The sequence below is a fragment of the Mastacembelus armatus genome, chromosome 4 (assembly GCF_900324485.2).
Source record: "Mastacembelus armatus chromosome 4, fMasArm1.2, whole genome shotgun sequence".
Lineage (NCBI taxonomy): Eukaryota > Metazoa > Chordata > Actinopteri > Synbranchiformes > Mastacembelidae > Mastacembelus > Mastacembelus armatus.
Window position 1 is genome coordinate 21,862,035 of NC_046636.1, and position 24,852 is coordinate 21,886,886.

At 41.3% G+C, this 24,852-nt stretch overlaps 2 protein-coding genes across 2 annotated transcripts; both read left to right on the plus strand.

Annotated features, from left to right (window-relative positions):
* Positions 1 to 15,306: 15,306 nt before the first annotated feature.
* On the plus strand, positions 15,307 to 17,325 carry jun (Jun proto-oncogene, AP-1 transcription factor subunit). The gene is made up of 2 exons (XM_026305434.2): positions 15,307 to 15,475; positions 15,665 to 17,325. The coding sequence occupies exon 2, from the start codon at positions 15,665 to 15,667 to the stop codon at positions 16,589 to 16,591; it is 927 nt and encodes a 308-aa protein (XP_026161219.1). The 5' UTR covers positions 15,307 to 15,475; the 3' UTR covers positions 16,592 to 17,325.
* Positions 17,326 to 20,151: 2,826 nt separating this feature from the next.
* caiap (CARD- and ANK-containing Inflammasome Adaptor Protein) lies at positions 20,152 to 23,434 on the plus strand. Its single transcript, XM_026305589.1, has 4 exons — positions 20,152 to 21,343; positions 21,470 to 21,653; positions 22,391 to 22,629; positions 22,698 to 23,434. Exons 1-4 carry the CDS (start codon positions 20,152 to 20,154, stop codon positions 23,432 to 23,434), a joined length of 2,352 nt encoding a protein of 783 aa, XP_026161374.1.
* Positions 23,435 to 24,852: the final 1,418 nt, after the last annotated feature.

Here is a 24,852-nt window from a genome sequence, read left to right on the forward strand (position 1 = left end):
TAAGAGGAGGAGGTTAGTGTGTCCATGTCCAAAAATCCTGAAGAAGTAATAAACTCTGGTCTGCAGACGTTCATCAGTCAGCCAGATATAAATCAGAACATGCCGTACAAGACAAAAGTGAAAGAGATGGAAAGAGGAGGAAATGGGAGGGAGGGAATCCCCATCCCCATCCCCAAACTGGCAGCATGGTGCCATGTCGTCAAGCTGAGGGTCGCACCTCTCTGTCAGAGTCTGGGCCTGCGGTCAAGTTCAGCAACCTGAAGTTCAGCATTGTCACTCACTGCTATATCAGCAATAAACTGCCACGCCTTCATACTACACTGAACTGTCTGCCCTATAGTCCATGTTTGTTTTCAATGTGTTTTACTGTGTTCATGTATTTTGAATGTAAGCCACCACATTTTCTGATATCTTCTACATTACATAGACAAAAGACTGAATATTTTCACCATGCTGATCAGCAAGAAAACATCTGCCTGCACCTTCCAAAAGGATTATCAATGACTGAAAAATGAAATGTTTTATGACATGACAGCTGCAAAAGACTGACGACCTGTCCAGGGTGTACCCCTGCCTTTCGTCTGAAGAGAGCTGGGATAGACTCCAGCAGCTCCCTGTAACCCTAAAAAGGAATAAGTGTGTATAGATAATGGATGGATGGATGATGTGACAGTGCTTTGGCTATGGTTTGGTTAGGTTTAGACACAAACACAACTTAGGGTCAGGAAAAGATCATGGTTTGGGTTAAAGTGAATACTAAAATCAGAGAAACAAACAATAAGAGCTAGTTTAAAACGACACAGGAACAGCAGTCGCCTGTGTTTTAGTGTGATATTGTGATAACGTGTCCGTCCACCCTGCTTGCATGAACTTTCTCACTCACACTCTTGGTTTCCTCCTTCCTTGTTAATTACATATCAAATAAAATCTTGTCAAGTGCTGTTGGTGATTTAGAAAGAAAAACAAAAATCAAAGTAAAAAAAAAAGAAAGGTAGGGTTTGTCTGTATGTTTCTAGGCTGGTATGTACTCTTGTCTTTGTGCCTGCTCTATCAAAACGCTAATCAGGAACAAGCCAGGTGAACTGCAGAAAAAAACATTTATGGCCTTGTTATTGGAATCTCACTATGGAGTTGCTCAATATTAACAGCCACTGCTTCCCATCATGCCTGCATGTGAGATAGCAGCAAGGACAGTCAAAATTCAATGCATCTCAGTGAAATGTAAAATATAAATCACTAAAAGAAACCCTCCCACTGTCATTTCTGTGGAAGACAGAGCTATTAAACAACAGACAGGTCATGTGAATCAGTGTGGAGAGAAGAGCCTACAGATTGGCTGGTAAAAAAAAAAAAGAAGAAAGAAATACAGCTATGTAAGCAAGACTGAGTGATTTCTGGAGTGAGTGCAAAAGCAGATCTGAGACTTCCTTTCCACATTCAACCCTGGCTTTTTCACAACGCTGTCTTTGTCGTTAACACCGCCAGTAGGGAAGATGTTGTACTCAAACTGGTACAGAAACTATGAAGTGCATGCAGAAACTATGAAGTGCATGAGTTTATAGATATGTGTGTGTGCACGCCAGTGTGTTTATCTTATAAACAGGAGAGAACAAGGACAGCTGTCGCTCTAGGCATTAAACATGCAGTGTAGGTGGCATTGGATTTCTCTCTTTTAAACTCTGCTTCTCTCTCCCTGCCTTTCTTCAGCTCACCCTCTGTATAATGTCAGCTTTTCTCTTCTTGTGCCTGTTGTCGTGGAAGCAGAGGAGAGGAGACGCCTCTGTAAATGTTTAGTGTATGAGAGTTTGTTAGAGATGTGACTGGAGAGTGATAAACATAAAACATCTGGACACAGACCCAACATCTGCTGCCTGGAGGGAGGTGGACGGAGAGAGCAAGGCCACAGGAGAAAAACCCAGAGAGAAGAGTGAGAGGGAAAGAAAGAGGGAGAGCAAAAATAAAAAAAGTGAGAACAAAAAAAAACGTCAATCCTAGTCCCCTGACATCAAGATAAAAACATTTTCTTTACTCAAAATGGCTGTGCATAATTTCTGCCTCTTCCTTACTCTATCTTTGTCTTCTCTTTTTCTAGCTAGATAAACAGGAGAAGAGCTTGGGAGTCCAGCACCCAATGCAAGGGTGGGCCATGTAGAGGAGGGAAAACAAAACCAATGAGGAGCAGATGTTCAAACACACGCACACACACACGCACACACTGACACGAGCATACACATTTGGAGTATAGTTCCTGTGTTGTTGAGCCCAAGACCACACCCCTCCCACACACACACACACACACACACACACACACACACACACACACATGCACACACATACAGACATACACACACAAACTCATACTGTTAAAATAAAAGAAGTGAGGTAACAGATCAGATGCAGAAAAGCATCCTCTCAGCAAGAAAGGAAATAGCAGCTTTGCAGAAAGTTAACTATCCTTCCAGAAGCTTTTACGTTTTTTTGGGGGGGGGGGCTTCCTGAAATCCCACAGCATGTGTGCATATATGTGTGTTTTTCAGTCAGATCCATAATCATCAGAGGAAACAGCTGCATGGACCTGTGTGGGCTGAAAAGTGCGGGCTTCATAGATAACCTCTGACTTCTCAGACAGGAAGCTTGGAGAAAACCTCAGGAAGTTGCTCTCAGGACCAATGTACAAAACAGAGCTTGCATGTACAGCAGTGGGGAAAACAAACACAGCTTTCAGGTGCATAAGCACATTGACTCGAGTGTATGTATCAGCATCTTCCCTTATGGGGCACTGTGCATGCAACTGATTTGTGCATTGGGAATACGACAGAAAAGCTGCATAATAATGTGGTGTATTTTTAATATGTGCTAAAGTAACACTGGAACAGCTTCTGCAAAACCTTGACAGGCCAAGTTGTCAATCAGTCACTCAACAGCCCACCAAACTATCTGCTCTGTATGTTCCTAAATTCTTGAGCAGTTTTCTATTAAAAAAAACACACCTCAGGCAAAAGGAGGAGAAACTGGCACTGCGCCACCATTTCAGAGCCTCTGCAGAGAAAGGAAGCAGCCTGAGTAGTTTCATTGTAAGTTCTTCCTGCTGCTCTTGAAAGGTCCCATGCTCTACTGAGGCCTCTTCTTGTGAGATTTCTTCATGTCAGTCACCTGCAGTATACGTCCAGCACGGCACAGTCACGGCTGAAAATATGTTGGCATAATTGCCTCCAAAACTGCCATGTAGCTGTACAACGCTGCTGTGATGTTGCTGTTGCTACAAAATAAAGCGCATTCATCAACAGGAACAGTGGGTCTTTGAGGTGGCTGTACGTGACAGAGCCCTTTCGATCTGTGAATTTCATGTTCTGGTTGAAAGAGAGAGCATGGCGCCGTCTCTGAGGCTAACACTGGTTTCACTTCTCAGCTCTGCAAAACCACACATACAAAAATGTGTCCTCTCGCACAACCAAATCGACAGACAAATGCACACACACGCAGGCGGACGCACGTCAAAAGCAAACAGTGGAATCCTACTCCACTATAACGTCATGCGCCCACCGCTACCCGGCATGGCACCCAGATAGATAAAGACAGCAGGGCGTTTGTGATGAGCTGAATGAAAGTGTGTGAGTGTCTGAGTGCTCCTACATCAACTGACAGTGACGTCTGTCCATTCTCTACACCTCCATCTGGGTCTCCATTGCGCCATCCCACACGTTAGACAGAAAGAGCAAAATGTGTGCAATGCGAGCAGAAATGAAGCTGAAATTTAACACAAATATATAAAAGAAATGAGGAAAGCAATAATAAAAAGGCAGTCATTCAGTGCCAGTATAATTACTCCCAGGCCCAGGGGAATAAGACACAGCTGTGCTATCACTGGTGTCCATACCCTGCCTGTAAAAGACTCACACTCTGACACACATACATACACAATGGATAATTACTGCCAGTTAGCCAACTCACTTATCGCCATTACACCAAAACGACTTCCTCCACTGTCTGTTTGAATGCACATCAGTCTGGAAATGTCATTTAGATATGTGGGCTTGATAGTCAAGGCACAATTTCGCAATTAAAGTAAATTTATCAACCAGGTGCATTTTACATACCACTAGCTTTATCTTTCACAAATAAAGGTAGAAAGGTTTGACTTATAAATACAGCTGTGTACACCTGCAAACGCAATAGCTCATGATAATCTGCTCACAGGAAGTGGCTATAGTATGCCAATTTTGCCACTAATTTTATCCATCTGGTGTCTGCTTTTAATCAGTTACCCAGAGAATCAGTATCAGTTCTCTACAACTTAACATGAGGCCTGAAATGTGCCCCTTAAACTCAAATTAAAGCAGCCTGGGATCAAGATGTTTCATCTCTGATGACCTTTGGGATCTTTGAGCAGGTCTACTTGTTTCTCTGTGATTGTCACTCATGAAGAGCCCACATTTCTAGAGAGAAACTGTGTCACATGTATCTTAAAGTCAACCCAAGCTGTACTAAATGGCTGTGTGGTAAGGCCTCATTGATACATATGCACTGGCTCAGAAAAGCATGGAAAAAAAAGCATCTGAAACATTGCATTTGAAACACTTTCCCAGACTCAGACCTGTATACTGGAGTTTATGAAGGGAATGCACATAATGTTCTGATTTTTGCAACTCTTTCAGTTAGAGAAGCATGATCAATACCAATTTTTATACCTGAACAGTAAATATAAGGATATGGCCAATAAGTAGCTAGGTGTAAATCACCTTTGGAGATCCCCTTAGACTGTTGGGACACCAAAAACTAAGACTTTTATGTCTCCACAATTATCTTCGCGTGCAGAGCCAGTGAGTCAAACCCAAGATTTACATGCTCGTTGACCTGAATTTAGACAGAGAAACAAACAGAGACCTTTGTACATTCATTATTAAAAACAGCTTGCTAAAGTCTATGATTTAACCTGCAAGAAAGACAGAGATGATACTGAAGATGAAGGAGAAGCAGGATACTCCTGCTGTATGATGACCTCAGGTAACCTGTTTATTAGGGGCTACAGAGTTGTTCTAGAGATGACTTTCTGCTGGCTGCCAAGCACAGATACCTATCAGTCTTGAGTTAAACTGGGCTTGGTATTTCAATGTGACTGAAGAGTTTCTATTAATAGTATTAGTAATGTGTCAGAATTGATATTAGTATTACTACTAGCATAGGTTTTATTTGTAGTAGTACTTTTGACTGGATGAATGCTTCCTGGTTGGTATATTAAATAAATTTGTCATTCACTCTGTCATTCAGTTATTACTGTTTGTGATTAATACAGTGGTTTTACATAAACCATTTGTCGATTTAATATGTAAGAGTGATGGTCCAATTACTCCACTTCTAAACAGCAGACAGTATGGCTGCTCAAGACAATACCAGCTTGCAGCTTAAGAAGAAAAGCAGGATAGTTTTGAGACAATGTGTGATGGGTCTATAGTTTAATTGTAATCACAGGTTGCTCAAGGATATTTTGTTTCAGCATGTAGAAAGTCATCCAACAAACAAACTGAGGAACTAAGAAAGTGCAAATTCCCAGAATCAGATTCATCAGGAGTGCATGCCTAATTCAGACATACAAATATATCTGGGCCTTCTGGCCTGATCACCTGACCTTCGACACCATCATAATGGTCTGTCTGACAGAGCCAAAACACACAGCCTGAGCAGTCCCATGGGCTAGTCTGTATTTTCTCAAACACATGCACACACACAAGCATGGCAATGCGTGTACACAGACAGTTCCAGTATGTGATAAGAGCCATAGCCCTTCACCTTCTAAGGCAGAGGCAGGACGTTAAGTGCAGACAGGATTCCAACTGCTCACTCAATCATTTGTGTTTGCATGTGAAGCACAGGCAGCACAATGCGTATGTGTGCATGCACTGGAGTCAGTTTCGGCTAAGACTTTTTCTAGTCCTCTGTAGCAAACCAGTCTGATTGTAATTGTACACACACACACACACACAAGTAAGCGAGGTAAAGTAGAGAGGTGATTTGGGAAAGATTTCCCATGGCCTGAGTGCCCCAAGCTAGACTGAGCAAATACAGATTAATGATTGACCGAGAGGGCGGAAGTGCATTCCACAAAGTTAGCCACTGTACTCACTGACTGTGAACCTCAAGTTCAAATAATGTACATACACCCAGCTGCAGCTGCTTAAAACATAAAAATATATGTAATATATTGAATATTTAGAAAACATATAGCTACAAACACATTTGTCAACACCTAAGATGAACTGGGGCAGTTGAGCTTGATGCCGCACAGAGCTGCAGTGCTCCTGGTTTCCATCACCCTGCAGACATGCTGCAGGAATGCACAACAGCTTCAATGCTTCAATGCATGCAAATAATAGCACCTATTTCTCAAACTGATCTGATTTGTGTATGTGCATGGTGTGTGTGTGTGTGTGTGTGTGTGTGTGTGTATAACCTTGTGCATAGTTTCTTAGGCAGGCGCACTTCCCAGCACTGCTTGTATATCACTTGTGAGACGTTTCAGATTTCACAATAAAAAAATTGACCACTTTTTAGCATCCTGCTAATAACTCAGCCGAGTCGTAAGTTTATGTAATGATGGACCGATAATTCACCCCTCATTGATTCAGGTTTATAAAGCACAGCAACAGGAAAGAAAACCTAAAAAGAAATACGGCATATCAACTGGGGGAAGTTCTTATCTGTGATTTCAGTTGTATGGCTGTAAAACTACATTTCCCTGTGTTTATCACAGTAGATAAAAGGGTGCACCCAATAGCAATATGTATATCTTAGTCCATGTAAAAAAAAAAAAATTCAACAATTTAGAAGTTTTTTATGACCAGTTTGACCGTGTCACAGTATTTCTATCCTTCAGTATATATTACAAAATACTAAAAAATACAAATAAATGTGTTGAAATCCAATTTTACCCAACTTCTGTGATAAGCAAAATATATTATCTCCAAAAAGAATATGCATAATAAAATTTCTTATTATCTAAGTGGTCCATCAAAGTGATATTATTGCTATTATATTATTGTATTACACTGTTATTACTTATTAACTAATTTCAGCCACTGAATATACACTTTTATATATTTTACCACAAGGGGCCACATGAAGATGTTTTATTTTGTTCGAATCATATCCAACCTGTGACCATGTGACCACTGTTAGAAGCGACGCCAGTTCTCCAGAGCTGCATTAGTGCCCAGTTGTGGTGTGTATGCTTCTGTTGTTCCCCAAAACCACTTGTCTCGGTTACTGTTTTCAAGTTAATTTTACCAGGAGACAAAGAGTCCGTTTATCTAGACAAGGCGGCACTGAGGAGGGGAGAGACAGAGGGAAGGGTGACAGAGTGAGAGGTAGACAGAGAGCTAAAAGTTGGATGGAGAAGGAAGGAAGGAGGGGAGAAAGACGGCTGACAGGAGAACTTTCCAAATCAGCAGATCCTGGAATGTTGGTGGAAGGTGCCACATAGCTTGAAATATTTGTTTCTCTGTCGGCACGGCAACAGGACAACCAACATGTTTATTAGCAAACCCCTACAACGATACCAGAGAGCCAGTGAGAGAAAACACCCAAGCACAAGAATGAAAGCGATCATACAGGACAGAAATATTTTTTCAAAAAAGCATTAAAAAAATGGAGGGAAAGAGTCAGATAAGAGGAAGACAAGGAAACGGTAAAGTGGTTTGTAAGTTTTACTGTTGACTTTACATTGTGAAATGAAGATACCCTTGCCAACATACACATAAACATGCATGTACTGACAGTTACAGGTAGACAGTAACTGGGCTAACACTGGTTAACAGAGCAAACTGCTGTCACTTAACTATGTACCGCTGCTTTCTCCAGTCAGCCTCGCCCAACCTAGCCCCAAACAATCACGCACACACACACACAGACACACACACACACACACACACACACATAAACAGTCTCCCATGGATGTCTCTGCTGTCAGGATATAATATATAAAGTGTCCCAATAAGGAAAAATAACGGGTGATGTAGTGTCCTGCCCACTATGTCCAATATTTTCCTCTATTAGGACACACCATGGTAACATACCAAAGCAGAAACAAAGCTATTTCACTGTCAAGTTGCTGAATTCATTATTAATCTCTACCTGTGCTACACTGTGTTTTATTATTTAACATTATTCAGTAACTGTCACTTGTGGACACAGTGGTAGCTGATTATTGAACTGCCTTCAGGCATGCTGGCATTGAAACAAGTATTTTCCAAGGTCTTAGTATGCTATAAAGTAGCAACATCCCTCATCTCATCAACATCTGAGCCCCCTCCTCTACAACCATAACACCACCCAATATTGATCTGCGATCAGGTTTCATGGCTGTCTCAGAAGAGGGTGCTGAGAATGATCTGTGTGTAAGTGTGTACATGCTTTGGCGAGCACACACGTGTGCATGAGAGAGAGAGAGAGAGAGGTGGAGAGAACAATAAAGAGAAGAGCAGAGGGAGAGGAGCCAGGAGATTTGCTTTTTGCAATTGCATGTCTCTTGTTTCATAGGACGGCATCCTGCCAGATCAAGTTCACTTTTACTCATATCATATGTCATATACCGAATAAAACATGAATGTAATATAAGCAAAATATTCACCTCATCATGAGTAATGCTTTATTTGTAAAAGCCTTGTGCTTTGTCTTTCTGAAATGCCCATATTGATGTTCTCTCCTCTTCAGTAAGTGCGAAAGGACAAACTTCCATTCTTCCTTCTTTTGGTTTTTCTGAACCACAGACTGAAACTGTTGCTTGACTTAAAACAATCCCTCAGTCCTGTCACTCTCCTCCGCCCTCCTCCTTCTCTTTACTTTTTTATTACCTCTGAAAAGCAAGGCTAGAATAACCAGCAAGCCCAAACACACACTGACAACCTCGGAGTCACACTTTCACACACATCATCAACACACACACAAATAGCACAAGCACACAAATGCAGTCCAAGACATACTAAAACAAAAACACACACCTTGTGCGGTTAGCAAGGTTCCCCAGCTTGCAGAGGTAAATGGAGTGGAACAGGTTAGCATTGCTGCCATATAGTGTCCCACCTGTACAAACACAGCGCTTGATCATGGCTGAACACACACACACACACACACACACACACACACACACACACAGTCCTCCATCTGGACTGAGGCACTGGTGGGTTTTAATAGCTATCGATCATTTTCCCTGGTGACACACTCACACACTCACCTCCCTGTTACAGGCAGCACAGAGCCAGTTGAGGACTTATACAGGTCTCTGAGTATACACAGTCACACACACACATGCAATCACACACTGCACATGTGCACACTACCTACTATGCAGTGTGAAAAAGGCCATTTACTTTGCCCGCATAACAGTGTGTGTGTGCTACTGCTTCTGTGTGCCTCTAAAGGTTCACTTACTCTGTGTGTGTGTGTGTGTGTGTGTGTGGTAGAGAGAGAGAGAGAGAGAGAGAGAGAGAGAGGGAGTGTGTCCTGTTTTGGCTCACTCTGCCTTTCGTTTTAGTTGAGGTTATTTAATTTACATAATGAGGCCCAGACTCACTCTCAAAGATTAAATTACTCGGAGGCAACAAATAAAAACACATGCTGACATGCACTCCCACAAATACACAACTCTGACTCTACGCTGTCCTTTAACTGAAAATGTTCCTTTGCCTTAGTGATGAATAAAAATGGTTTTAAAAGCCTAAAAAGGAAAAGGTAGCATCAAACAACCTGCAATGTGGCCACCCTTACACAATGATGTCATAGTACATGGAATGAGTTACGGTGCACTGAAAGGGTCAAAATGAGAGAGAGCCAATCGATATTCCATATGATTCAGGCCAATAAATCTAACATGCGATTAGTCTGGGTAGCAACGATTAATTGTCAAAGCTAATAAAGTCGTTTTTGTGGCTGAGGCTGCCAGAGAGGCTGCTGGGAATCATGGTTCATTTTATGGGCAAATTAATTAAAGCAGCACCTAAAAAAAACCCTGTCAAAGACAGGCATCAAACACTCATTCTACACTTAGTGAAGGGCGAAACTATGACAAATCACTCACAGAGATTCAGTGTGTGTGTGTGTGTGTGTCCAACACAATGATTCCTGCCTTTACACTATATCATAAATCCTGGCATAAAGGAACTAGGGATATTTGTCATTTACCTGTGTCTTTCCTTTTTCATTATAAAAATGGCTGCCGCAGTATCTTATTAATGTGAATGCAGGTTTGTGTGTGCTACACATAATTCAGGTAAAGATGATAAAAGGAATCACTTAAGGAGTGTGAAAGGTGTGATGTAGGATGAGGACAAGAGGTGAAGAGGAAAGATATGTGGAATAGCATGCTGTTAACAGAAGACAGTGACACAAAAGTGTTAATGACAGATGCACTACATATAATTGCTTCTGTCCTGGAGGTTATATCCCTTTACAGGCTACTTATATTCTCCTTTCATCTCACAGTCTGGGTCCTGTTCCTTTTCTTTTATCTACAGTAGATTCCTGGTTCTCAGCCTTTTGTCACATAAGCATGTTCCAAATATGTTTATTTATAGTATTGTTTTACTTTTACCAGTAATTCTATACATGTATATATTAAAATTAATGTTACAGTAATTATTGTTTCACACAGTTGAACTGTTTGGTTAAGTCTGTATTTGTCCTAGGCTTTGTCCTTTTAGGTGTCTATTTTAAGCAGCTACTCTGCTTTCTTCAATCACATGATGTTCAACTGTTATAGTTGAGTCAAGATGTAAAAACTATATATGTAATAGTTGATTATTAATGCATTTACAAATTCATGCAGTTACAGTGAAGTCAGACGCAGATGTTATCATACATGGAGAGATGAGTGTGTGAGCTTTGCTCTCATGCTTTCAGGCCTGTCTGACACATAATCTTATGCAGTCAAGTGCTTTTTTCCCTTCACATAGCAGCTGAAACAACAAAAGGTCTCAGAGGGTAAGACCATTGTGAGGTTGCACTGTCTCAAAGGCTTCAACAGTCTGCCTCCCTGTCTCTCACCCAGCCTGCAAATTTTAAGGATGCTCAGTGTGACGCAAAGACTAAAAGTTTTTTTTTTTTATGTTTCAGTGACTTGTGCCTGTTCTTTGTACTGTGCAGTGCTTTGGTCGACGCTCCGGTTTAACATTTCACGTTACCAACACAAACACAGAGAGCAGTCTGAGATTTTACTGAAACGAACTGCTCAAACAATACAATTGAGCCACAGCCTGTTTCCATCACAGGGGAAATCCTGCTGCCTGGACGGACACTGATAGGAGTAAGATGAGAGGGAGTGGGACGAGAGAGAGAGAAAGGAGGAGGACAGAGATAAGAGAAAGTGTGTGTATGTGTGTTGGAGAGGGGGGGCTAAGTGGAGGACATCTAGGATTCAGTCCAGAGAGAAAAATAGTGGAGAGGTAACATCAAGAGCAAGGGAGTAAAAGAAATGAAAGCCAAGGGAAAGGGGGAGGTTATGAAAAAGCGAGAAGCAGAGGCTGTTGGGAGGAAATTCAACTAAAGATGACACAACTCAGAAGCCTGGTTGTATCATCTCAGGTCACGATGCAGATGAGCAGCAGCATAGTACATAAACAAATGTTTGTGTGAGTAAGCATATTGATTTGTAATCTTGAAAAAAAAAAAAGCAGGCATCCGTACATTTACTTACTTGCAATATATCGATAGACATATATATATAGCTGTATAGATAGAATTGTAGGACTGATGTAAGAATATTCAGCATCTAGACACTTATAAATTCTACTGGAGCCATATTATTATTAACTATTGCCAAATTCTCCAGAGAAGGACAGTAATAAAGTACATTTCCTGGAGCACTACATATTGCTACGCTAAATTATCATAATACTTAGTCAAATCTTGCTACAAACTGATGTTCCCAGCAGTGGCAGATGGAATATTCAGATAACAAGTAAAATACTGCACTGTAGGGAAGCACCTTAAATGTGTACTTAAAAATAGTGATCTACAGTGATGGAATACTTACTTGCATTTCACCACAGTTGGCCATAATATTGCTTGTCAGAGTCTCAATATGTATTTTATTATCAAAATTACTCACAAACAGCCCCAGTTTTTCTGATGGAAACAAATCAGTTAAATATTGTCTGCAAATCATTTAGCTTTCTTGTAACAATGAGCACAAATAAGTTAATTTAGGGGTAATCATGGTCAGGATTCATTTTCTGAAGCATTATATATTTTTAAATTGGACATGGCTACACCTTTCCTCACATTATTTATTTGGTTTCAACTGCATGTCCCACTCCTAGGCCTCTGTCTCAATCTTACAACATCGGGAGGCAATATTGAATAAGTACTGTATGTGGCCACAGTTAGCCAAATGTTCAAGCCCTGAACCAAGGAAGCAGCGGGGTATCCCAACCTCATGTTGAATAGTCACTTAAACAGCGGGGTTCCTCCATGCTAATCGTCCCATACATTCCTACACAGAAAATCACTTTGGCAAATTACAGTGCTGTGGTTAACCCTCCATAACTTTACACATGGGGACCAGAGAAGAAAAGTAGATCAAATTCATGTAACTTTCCACCATATTGAAACATTTAAGGGTTTTGTATTTGAAAGTATATAAAACTGAATTTACCAAGGTCTGACTTTTGCCATGAGACTTGACTCTGAAAACAGCTTTAAAGTAAATGACATAACTTTAAATGACATCATGTGTTTAGCCTTAACTTCATTCGTTTATTTGGAACAATGAGTGAAGTCACACATGAGGATCCCTGCTGTGAGTCAGTGGGCACTAGACCTACTTATGATTCTTTAATGTGATATAATTCAGACAAAACTCAGTCAAGAATAGATGAATAAGGCAAAGTTGATACATATTTTACAATTTGCCAGCAAAACACTGAGTGTAAGCAAATGTCTAAACAACATGTCCTTATTCTGTTCCCTCATATTTTATCCATAGTGTTATTAAACTACAAAAAGTGAATGCAATGGAAACTTGAATACTATTGCATATGTTTGCCCTTTTCCCTTGTGTGCAAATTGAAGATGAAGCAAGTATTTAAATGAAAAAGACACTCCACAGAATCAGTAAAGTCAACCGGTTAGATCATATTTAGCATTATTGGTTGCCATAGTTTGGCATTTACAACAGAGCATAAAGGGCCATCCATTATCTATAATTGCTTATTCCTATTTAGGGTCATAGGGATCTGCTGGAGCCTATCCCAGCTCTCTCTGTGTGAAAGGCAGAGAGGTGGTACACCCTGGACAGGTCACCAGTCCATCACAGGGCCACACAGAGACAAACAACCTCACACACTCACACTCACTCCTATGGACAATTTAGAGTCACCAGTCAACCTGACATACATGTTTTTGGACTGTGGGAGGAAACCAGAGTGCCCATAGAAAACCCACACAAGCACAGGGAGAACATGCACAGAAAGGCCCTTGCCGGGTCAAACCATGAACCTTCTTGCTGTGAGGCAACAGTGCTAACCACCAAGCCACTGTGCTGCCCGTACATAAAGGTAATATTAGCAGCAATAAAAAGTCAGACTGTGGTGGTGTTTTATGATCTGGTTCATTCTCCTTAGGTGGCTCTCAGAGCCAGCCAGCGCCAGGGGACTGATTTACTTGTCACACAAGGGAGACATATTTAGACGTGATGTGCTGGAGATAGTGGGCAGTAAAGCTGGCAGGGCAGAAGATGACCCAGACAGTGGGAGTGTGGAGAACTAGAGGGGGACACGTGAGACACACCAGTTAACCTCCTGTCATTAAAGCATCAGTGATTTCTGACCAAGGGCCAGGGGACAATGGACTGCACTCCACTAATACACACCATGACAATGATAATAGGAAATGTACAGTACTTCGATCTAGAAATAGAAGTATGTAGATTTGTCTTTAGCCATTTGTTTGCTGTAGCAGAAATAAAAGGTAGCTTTGCAGGTGTGTGGTCCTTACTATAATAAAATCAAAAGATCCTAGTAAATCTGACTTCTATGACTGAATTAATGTGTAGATGACTCAGTGGGATGGACCTGGTGAGAACTTCACGTAAACAACAGAGCTTTAATGCATGTCTACATTTACATTAACTTGTAGGTGTCAAATTTTAGCTTCATCAGCATACACAGTTTAGTCATCCTTAAATATAGTGTGTGTGTGAGTGCTATAAGACAATTTATATGGGACCACCAACCAGAGACCACCATGACTTCCTAAACTAAGAAATACAGTGACATTTAAAACACGAAGCCTTTCCACTGAGTAGATTAGAATTTTCCACATACATGTGGAAAATATATGATTTGTTTTTACATAACGGCTTTCATTGACTTTTTCCAGGGTTTTTGAGCTCACAACCTTCTCCAGCTCTAACCCACAGAAACAACAGCTTTGATTTAGTTGCAACATAGACATCTTGCAAAAAAACACAACAAAACAACAAAAATCAAAAACAAAAAAAAAAGAGTTTTTGGGGGATAATTTTTATTTTAATCACATATTTTGTATAAAATAGCTACTTTGAAGTGAGATAAATATGAATAAAATTAAGTTTTATAATAGAAAAGCTTGGAAGACAACCCCCTCCCAACCCATCAGCCTCACAAAATGCTACTATAAAGTCAAATTTAAGGAGTAAAAATGAAATTACTGAATAAAACAGTCGTGTTCAGTTACTGTTAATATAAAACTAGATAATTGTATAAATATATAGCAAGAAAAAAGAGAATGATGACTGTCACTTTCATTTACTGTAAACATAAGGATAAACAGAATAGACAATTACATTAATTCGTTGGTTATTAGATCTTTTCCAACTGTACTTTCTGTAGGATCAATTAAAATACTTTGATGTGCACAAAAAGTTTAACTAAATAGCAAAATTAAGAGTGTAGTTCAAACACCGTAGTGTTAAAATAAGAGTATGACAGAAAATAGACGTACAATGAACAGATCCGTTAGAGAAGACTTGTAGAGCAAAAGCTGCAGTCCTGACCACGGTCTGTCCCGCAACTGACAGTAAAGCGGGTAACCAGATATTCAAAAACAATACGTCATCCCACAATGCACCGCGCTACGTTCTCCTTGCAGCATTACCTCATCCCACAATCCACCGCGAGATTAAGAATCTTCTGGGTCTACTGGTCGTCTAGGCAACGCGCCTTATCTGAAGACTAAGACCCCGCCCAGCGACACGCCCCTCAGCCAATAGGAGAGCCCCGTCATGACATCATGGCTATTTTTAGAGAGGCAGCGGCAGCAGATAAGGTTTGGCTGCACGCTGTACGGCTCAGAGTATATACACATCCAGGCGGAGGAAGCAGCACACACACGCTGCTGGTGCCTGAAGACTAAACTTTGAGCCACTGGACTCGATACAAGTCTGGATACTTTACCCAAAGCTTTGTGAACTCAGCACCGAACAATCAACCATCGCTGGCTGAAAGAAGTAAGTCCTGATTCCTGTGTCAGCAAAGTGCACACTCAGTTGGGAAGTTTTTACGCACAGAGACGACGTTTGGAAACCAGTGCTTTTCCTCACCTGATAAACCAGGAAGAAGAGAAGGGGGGACGAAAAGTTGTTCAGTAGAAGACTAGAGCTACATTTGTTTTTGCTTTCTCTTCTATGTATACCAAGATGGAAACTACTTTCTATGACGACTCACTCAACGCTTTCTCCCAGCACGACAACACCGGCTACGGATACAGCAACCCCAAAGCGCTGAAACACAACATGACACTGAACCTCTCCGACCCGACGGGCACTATGAAACCTCACCTCCGGGCCAAAGCCGGTGACATCCTCACCTCACCGGACGTGGGCTTGCTGAAGCTGGCCTCCCCGGAGCTGGAGAGGCTCATCATCCAGTCCAGCAATGGGCTCATCACTACTACGCCGACCCCGACCCAGTTCCTGTGCCCCAAGAATGTCACGGACGAGCAGGAGGGCTTCGCAGAGGGGTTTGTTCGGGCGCTGGCCGAGCTCCACCACCAACACATGCCAGCCACTAATAATGTGAGTGTGACCTCAGCTCCTCAGCCCAACGCTGCCCTGCCGCCGGTTTCATCTGTTGCCGACTCGCCGGTTTACGAGGACTTGAACACTTTCAACCCGGCCATCAGCACCGTCTCGGCACCGAATTACACCTCCTCAGCCCCAACCATGTCCTTCCCTGCTGCCCCGCCTCAGCTTCCCATGTACGGCCAGCCCCCCTCCGCCCAGCTTCCTCGACTCACGGCGCTCAAAGAGGAACCCCAAACCGTGCCTGAGATGCCGGGGGAAACCCCTCCTCTCTCTCCGATCGACATGGAGAGTCAGGAGCGCATCAAGGCCGAGAGGAAGAGGATGAGGAACCGCATCGCTGCCTCCAAATGCCGGAAGAGGAAGCTGGAGCGGATCTCGAGGCTGGAGGAGAAAGTGAAGACCCTAAAGTCCCAAAACTCGGAGCTCGCGTCCACCGCAAACATGTTGCGCGAGCAGGTGGCGCAGCTGAAGCAGAAGGTGATGAACCACGTCAACAGTGGCTGTCAGCTAATGTTGACGCAGCAGCTCCAGACCTTCTGAGGTGGTGTCAGCGGCGACGGAGAGAGAAAAGACTGTAGTTGAGCAAAACGGACGCTTCCTGTGATAGTGAGTGGCTGTATCTCCCGAAATCGTACGGAATTTGGGATGATGTGGCGCGACACTGGCAGGACCGGGGCCGCACTAATGTTCCTGAGTGCCAGGCGCTCCCCGGTGGCGCGTCCCAGAGAGAGGCTCGGGACAGTGACAGCAGCCATGAACCAGGGAGGGCATGGCAACAAGCAGGATACCTTACTGTTTCTGTTTCGTGCTGTTTTGTTTTGTTTTTACAGAACTGGACAAGACTGAACTTTTCTTGATTTAGAGCCAGCTCTACATGGACTTTCTCATGACCACCAAATGAGAATCAGTATTAAAGGATTTAACGACCTGCAATAGACTTTTCTTGCTGTAGCCATAATGGCCTCAAACTTGGGCGTGTTGGCCAACTCTAAACGGCCAAAAAGTTGTAACAAAATCTGCCTGACTTCTGAGTTACAGTACAATGTACTTTTTTCTTAATTGTAAGAAATCAAGTTAGAAAAGCTTCAAGATTTACTTGTTTTTTTCTAAAGTTGTCTAATGGGGTTTCACTCATTGTTATATGTATATAAGATCAACTTGGAATACTTATGTTTACCGTTTGTAATAAGAATACTGTATAATTTTTTATGTTTTGTTTTCTGAGCACTTCAAAAACTAATCAATATTTAAGGAAATAAACCAGATAAAATGAAGCAACACTGCCTCTGTGTTCTTGTGTGTGACTGAGGAAAGTGGGTGTGCCCTGTCAGGAGCTCAAACAATAAAACATGTTGCAACATGTTGCAAGAACTCCTAGTTCCCAGTACTGCAAGGTAAATTCCATTAGTGCTAATATTGATCCTGGCTAAGTGACTGTGTTACAGCTGTCAGATCAGGCTCTCTTACTGATGGAGGCTGATACTGCAAATTGGGATGTACAGCTTGGGATCTCTACCTTTATTTCGCAGCGCACACACACACACACAGGTCTACCAGTATATATACATATATAATATTACACAAAACGCCCATTGATAGTTTGTAGTTTACACTATCTGACACTGTAGATATAACACTGCAGAGCTATATCAAAGTTACAGCAGGTTAATGGGAGCAGGTAGACAATCACTGCTTCAACACATAAGAGTAAAGTCACATGAGGCCATGCTCTGTGATATTGCACCATAATTCCTGTGCTACTGTAAGTAAAGAAAACCCAAGCATGTGAAAGACACCGTCAAAACACTTTCTGTAATTATGGATGACACGTTACTGAGTAGCCTATTATCTCAATAAAATGTAAAAGTGCCAGTGTGGTTTTGTGGGAGAATATTTGGTAATTACTACACAGTTATCATATAGCTCACTTTCTGTGACAATATTGTCATTTAACATTCTAACCAGTTTAGTTTAAAACACTGAGATTTATTTGTTAAACTCTAAATATAAATGATATCTATAAATATCTATAAATATGGAGCTGATGGACAATCTGAATTTCCCCCATGGGGGATGAAGTATCTATCTATCTATCTATCTATCTATCTATCTATCTATCTATCTATCTATCTATCTATCTATCTATCTATCTATCTATCTATCTATCTATCTGTCTATCTCATATCTCTGAATTCACAAACAGCTGGTGGCTGTATACAATTAACAGTAACTTTTTCTTTACCGCCAGGAAAAGCAACAAATACTATAAGCCCCATTCAGATTCCAGCATAGAGTAATTAGAGCAGTTACATGTGGCAGGACATAGATTTGTCTTAAGGGTTTTATACCCAGCATGTTTTGCTCACAAAGAAACACCAGAGGGCGACACAGACTGGGCTACGTGACAGGTGAAACATAATGTGGTTTACTTCATAACTCCGCTGTAGTTTAGGTTGACTCATCGATTAAATTGTTACAGACTAGATTGATTTTAAAGGATGAGAGCAGGTTAAATATTACAGATGCTTGAAAACAGGACTATAGTCTAATAGCTAGACAGTAAAGGTGAAACAAATGTTTCTTTTCTGAGGAAAACTGGTTTCATATTTTTCTTTCTCCTTTGCACTCCTCCTTTGATTTTCTTTATAAGGACCTATTTCTTTTTAATCTTTCTATCTACTTTTTTCTTATATAATATTGTTTGACGCACACGTTTAAACACAATCACTCAATGTGATCACTAAAGAGATAAACCAGTTATAAAAGTTGACCATATGGCTGTGGGAGGGGGGGTGGTCTGATTGGTTTGTTAATCCAAGCAGTATTTCCCGTGTTCATAATTATAACGGGAATTCTTCTCCCAGTATAAATCTACTTTAACCTGCTCTGATTTCTCAGCCGTGCGGCCGCATGACATCATTCCGGAAAGTGGCATCCTTCCTCACCATATAAGGAGCGGGAACGCTCGGAAGATCTACGTCACCGCGGAGGAGGCGTGTGTTACGGGAAGTGGATAGACGCTGTAATCTCTGCATAAAATGAATCCAGACTCCTGAGAAGTTGTCCCAAGGCTACCCATGAAAACATTACAGCGGCCAAAAACAAGGCGACAAAGAAAGAGTGATAGAGATGAAGGGACAGTGCGATATAAACCTGGTTTATTCTGTAGTGTATTCAAATAAACTCTGACATATTAGTGAGATAATAGCTACCTGCAGCCTCAAGACTGAGTGCATTTACAATCATAGGCTTATACATTCAAAATACATCATACATTATCGTTTGAAACGTGTGTGTGTATTGTGTTTGTATTGATTTTTATTATTATCTATGTGAAGATTAAACTATCCCCAATATTTAATTCTCTAACCTTATTAGCTTCTGTATTAACATGTGCTGAGATGTTAAGATGTTAATCGGCGCAATGCTACAGATGAAATTACCTGGCAGTAGTTACAACTATACTTTAGTAGTTACTTTAGCTGTAATGCTAAAATGCTGTTTACATTTTAATGCATAAGTAGTAATATTTCCATAATGAGATGTAACAGTGAGGTTATTCTGCTACATTATCTAGTTTCTTTTAGGCTTTCCTCCACCACTTAGAGGAAAATATTTTGCTGGTGGGTGGTGTAAAATGGCACCATCACCATTTGTGACTTTTTAACATAGGCAAGGAGTTATCCAGATATTGAGTAGAAAGGGGTTACCCAGGGAAACCATCACACCTGCACCTACACATTCTCAGTCAGCCACACAAACATCTTAAAACGCCAGTTTCAAACCCTGTTATTGTCGTCACCTTTTATAATGAGTTTAACACTAATTAGGCTCAGAAAAGAACATTAGATTTCCATGTCAACAATGTATGATGCTGTTAGAGCTATTTCTGCATCTGACATAAAGTAACAATATAAGGTGGTCACATAATCTTACAAAGGGCAGGTTGAGCTGGGCAGATCTGTATGTTGTATGGTGTCTGTCTGTATTTAGTTGCTAGGATCACATATTTTACTTAGCGATAAAGTATAAACACACACACCCGGCCAGAACCACCAGTTAGAGCGATGACTTGTTCAGTGTAAAGACCTAGATTTAAGATGTTCAATACATTCAAGGATTTTGATGCTCAGTCATCATCAAACTATGTCAACCCCTATGCGGTGGATGTGATCAGGGCAAAGAGAAGAGATCTGGTTTATGGGATCTCACATACTGAATATCTACTGGATCTTCTTGTCACAGAGGGGGCTATGCCATCAACCAAGAGGTCGATCATTTTGACCATCAGGACACAGATTGATCAGAACTCCAGGGTCCTGGACATCCTGGAGGCCAAAGGTGAAAGAGCATGTCGTAAGTTTTTCCATCCCTGTCTTATGCTGGCAGAACCTGACCTTTATCAGCGAATCAAGACCTATGTAGGTAGTGTAAATGAACACATTCGAGACACAAGGAGACAGTTGATTGGATATTTGTTGGAGAGGGAAAAAGAGGGAATGGATAAAATTAGCCATCCAACAGTCACTCAGACTCCAAAATCAAATCAAAATCTTTACAGTTCACTCCCCATTGAAGAAACAAAAGTATTTAGCCACCAAAAAGAAGAAAGAAGCACTGTGCCACTTGAAAAGGTTGAGGATAAACCTGCACAAAGCAAACCAGAAAATCTGATTCACATGGCTGCAACAGATGGAGAACCAGCACTGCTGGAGGAGCTGTTAGAAGACACTGACATCAACACTGGCTTCTCCAATGAGACTCTTTTACATGTAGCTGCCGAGCACGGCCACCTGTCCATCACTCAGCTCTTGATCCGTAAAGGAGCCAGACTGGATGTACAGGATAGTAAGGGCTACACAGCTCTTCACAGAGCAGCCAGCAAGGGTCACACTGAGATAGTCAGGGCCCTTATAAATGCTGGGGCATCCATTTACACTCTGGATCTGCAAGGCAAAACACCCATTCACCTGGCTGCAGAAAATAAACATCTGGATTGTGTGAAAGTCATGGTAAAGGAGGAGGCCAAGCAGTCCAAGAGCCACGCACAGGACATGTTTCTCCACATGGCAGCCATGGAAGACAACTGGAGGCTGGCTGAGTTGCTGCTTCAGAGTGGGGCTGCTGTTGATGGCAGAAACAAACATGATCAAACAGCTTTGTTTTATGCAGTTACCAGGAACAATGAAAAAACTTTGAATGTCCTTCTAAATGCAGGGGCCAGTGTCACAAAGGATGTTCTAAATGAAACAATTAAGCTCAGTCAAGAATCAATTCTACATCTGCTGCTTGGTGAGTCTTTTCACCAAAGACTGTAATACTGAAATCTATTTAACATATTGAGGTTTTGATTGTTCATAAATAAAAAAATTAAGCTTCAGACATGTAATATGACAATATGCTTTGATCAAACCACAGCTGGTGCCAGAGGGGCTCTGAGTGGAGATGCACTGGCCTCTGCTCTCTTCTCAGCTGTTAAACTTAACCTCAGTGGAGCAGTGACTGCTCTGATTGACAGCGGCGCATATGTGAATGTGTGTGACAAGCAGGGGTACACTCCTCTCCTACTATCAGCTGAGCTGGGACACACTGAAGTCTTCAGGTAACAGTCCTGGGACTGAATGTTTCTAAAACACACTCTTACATATTCAAATGCTTAAAGAAAGTGGTATGGAGGGTTGTAGAAGTACAAATTTAATAAAATGAGTGACCACTTATATTTGATCTGTTGTACAACCTGCCTTTTTATCAGTCTGATCAACAGCAGTGGCAGTACTGTGATCCTTAACTGAAGTAAAAGCAAAAAGCATTAATACAAATGTAACAGTACTCTGTTACAAGTAAATTTACTGTAATTTGGAATATATAATTGATTCCAAAAAGTAACTAGTAACTAGATACTAGATTGGTTCATACTATATAGATGATCAATTAAGGAATTCTAATTTGCATTTAATTCATATATTTATTGATATGCCACCAAATTAGCTACGCTCCAGTTACACAAAGGTTCATGACGTGTTTGATCAGCCTCTCAATAAGCACAAAAGAGCCTGAGTATGGCACTTTTTTCCACACAACTTTTATATGCTGCTTTATATGCTGCTGGATGACACTTGTGTAATTATGCCACATTTACATAATAGCATATGGATAAAGGTCAAGTGTAATAAACCAAAATCACTTTTGTGATTGTGAAATTTAAAACTTTACAACAGAATATTTGAATCAATAAAGTGACAAAAAAAAGTTTAAAAAAGGGCCTTCTTTGAGCCACTTATATCAGGTGAATGTGAATAAATATTATATGGCTTTCTGTATTTTGTTTTTTTTTTTCAGTGTTCTGGTAGAAAATCAGGCTAAACTGGATGCTACTTTATCTGACCTCTCAGCATTGCACCTGGCTGTCCACAGTGGCAGTGTTCCCATAGTGGAGACATTATTGGAAAAGGGACTGGACCCAAACATTACTGGACCTAAAGATCGAACCCCTCTCCATCTGGCAGCTCAGTGTAATAGACCTGAGATAGTTGATCTGTTATTAAAAGCTGGAGCGCAGGTAAACGTCAAACCACTTAGTGTCATACTGACTGTATGTTTGTGGAGACTAAGAGATATGCATAATTTCTTTAGGTCAATGTAGCAGCCCAGGATGGACTGACCCCGCTGCATTTAGCCAGTCAACATGGCCATGCAGACACAGTGATACGGCTTCTTAAAAACAAGGCAGATCCTGAAGTCAAAGACAAACTGGGGAGGACAGCCTTGCATTGGGCAGCTTCTTCTCAGGTAGAAAGCTGTGTGGTGGACTTGCTCTTGTCAGCCAAAGCCAACCCAAACACCACTGATAACAACAAAAAACTTGCCCTCCACCTGGCTGCTATGGAGGGGAAATTGGATGCTGTTACTTCACTGTTGTCCTACAAGGCCAAGGGAGGAGCTAAAGACATGGATGGCTCCATACCTCTCCATTATGCAGCAGCTGCTGGGCATGCCAGCGTTGTTTCAGCTCTTCTACAGTCACTCAACAACAAGGGGATAGAGGAGAGAAACACATGGAGGAAAACGCCACTTCATGTCGCGGCTGAGAAAGGCCATGATAATGTGACTGTGCTGCTCCTGGAGGCTGGGGCAAAGATCAATGCTACAGATCACAGCAAAGACACTCCTCTGCACTGTGCTGTGCGCAGTGGACACCAGGAGGTAGTTAAGAGGCTTGTCAACTGGGGCCAAGGCAAGCATATGGGACGGAAAAAAAAGGTGAATCTGCAGGCTACAAATAATGTGGGGAAAACACCGCTGCAGGTGGCACAGAGTGGACACACGCCAGAACATGACAGCATTGCAACTTTACTCAAGAGAAAGATGTTTCTCATCAAATAGATGGAATGAACTTAAAAAAAATGCACATGACGGGAAGTTAAAATGCAAAGTCACTTTTACATATTTCAGGTTAGAAATGTGTCCTCCTAACATAAATTAGCCATGGTCCTTAGAGCAAAAAAATAATGATAATAATAATGTGTCCACACCAGAAATTATCATATAGATTTTCAGCTCCGTTTTTGGGTCTGTCTGTTCACCTTGTTATTGGATGGATTTCATGGGGACATTTATACCCCTGACTTTATCTTGTGCCAGTAATGTCAGCGTTTCAGTCACAGCTCTGTCTGCAGCCTCACATTGAGGCTGAACATTAGACTTTTACTTTTAGTAAAGTGTGGTACGTTTTTCTTGTATCGCTTTCCTGAAATCTGTTTTTTAATATAATTTGTAATCTTGATTGATCTGGTTGATTTTCCTGTGGTTGCTGTGTGGTCTGTGCTCAGTTGTTTACCAGAAAACTGCAGTGTAAGGTGCATTATGCATTTCAGCTACGCTTTATTGAGAGAAGAGCAGTGGTGCAAACTATACTGGATTGTTATAATCTGATAAACACAAATGTTGGTAGACTTTCCTGTGAAGTTTCTTTTCCTGTTACATTGTTAAAACAAGACTAAAATAGCAAGTGACTAACAGCACAACCAGTGGAGAAATGTAAAGGTCATGGTGGGATTTTTTTATCTGTCTATCTGACAATAACCAACCTTCACACTTCTTTGTAATTTGTGTGTGTGTGTGTGTGTGTGTGTGTGTGTGTGTGTGTGACCCTAACATCTCTTTTCTGTTATCTCACTCTTGTATTATGTAAAACAAAGAATGCAAAAAAATATCGCAAAGAAACACCCCCAAGGGGAGGTGAGACTGTTGAGCACCGGACCCCCAACTGCTCCCCAGGTGCCGCAGCACAGGCTGCCCACTGCTCCGGGTGTGTGTTCACGGTTGTGTGTGTTCACTGCTGTGTGTGTGCACTTTGGGTGGTAATGGAATTTCCCCATTTTGGGACTAATAAGGGTATATTACCTATGTCACTGGTTGTTTAATATGCAAAAAATAAATATATAAAAAGTCAGATTGAATCAGACCAGCGTAACTGATAAAACTTTCTCAAGGACTTTATAGGCATTTTTTCATGTTTGCCCTAAAACATGTTAATCCTGTATGTAGCGTGAAAATGTTATTGGTCGCTGATATTTGTTCATGGTGTAATATCCATTCTGGACCCTTAAAGAATTTTCACTCAACAATTTCACTGTAAGAGATCAGAGACGAAATCCACTGCTCTGTTCTGTGAAAAATAGAATGCAATGTTGTGGTAAGGCAGATTGTTTATAGAGCTGCACTATGCTCAGTTCAGGGTATGAGGTGCTGACCATGTCTCTCAATTTCCCAGTTTATTAGTTAATGCTTGGAACTTTTTA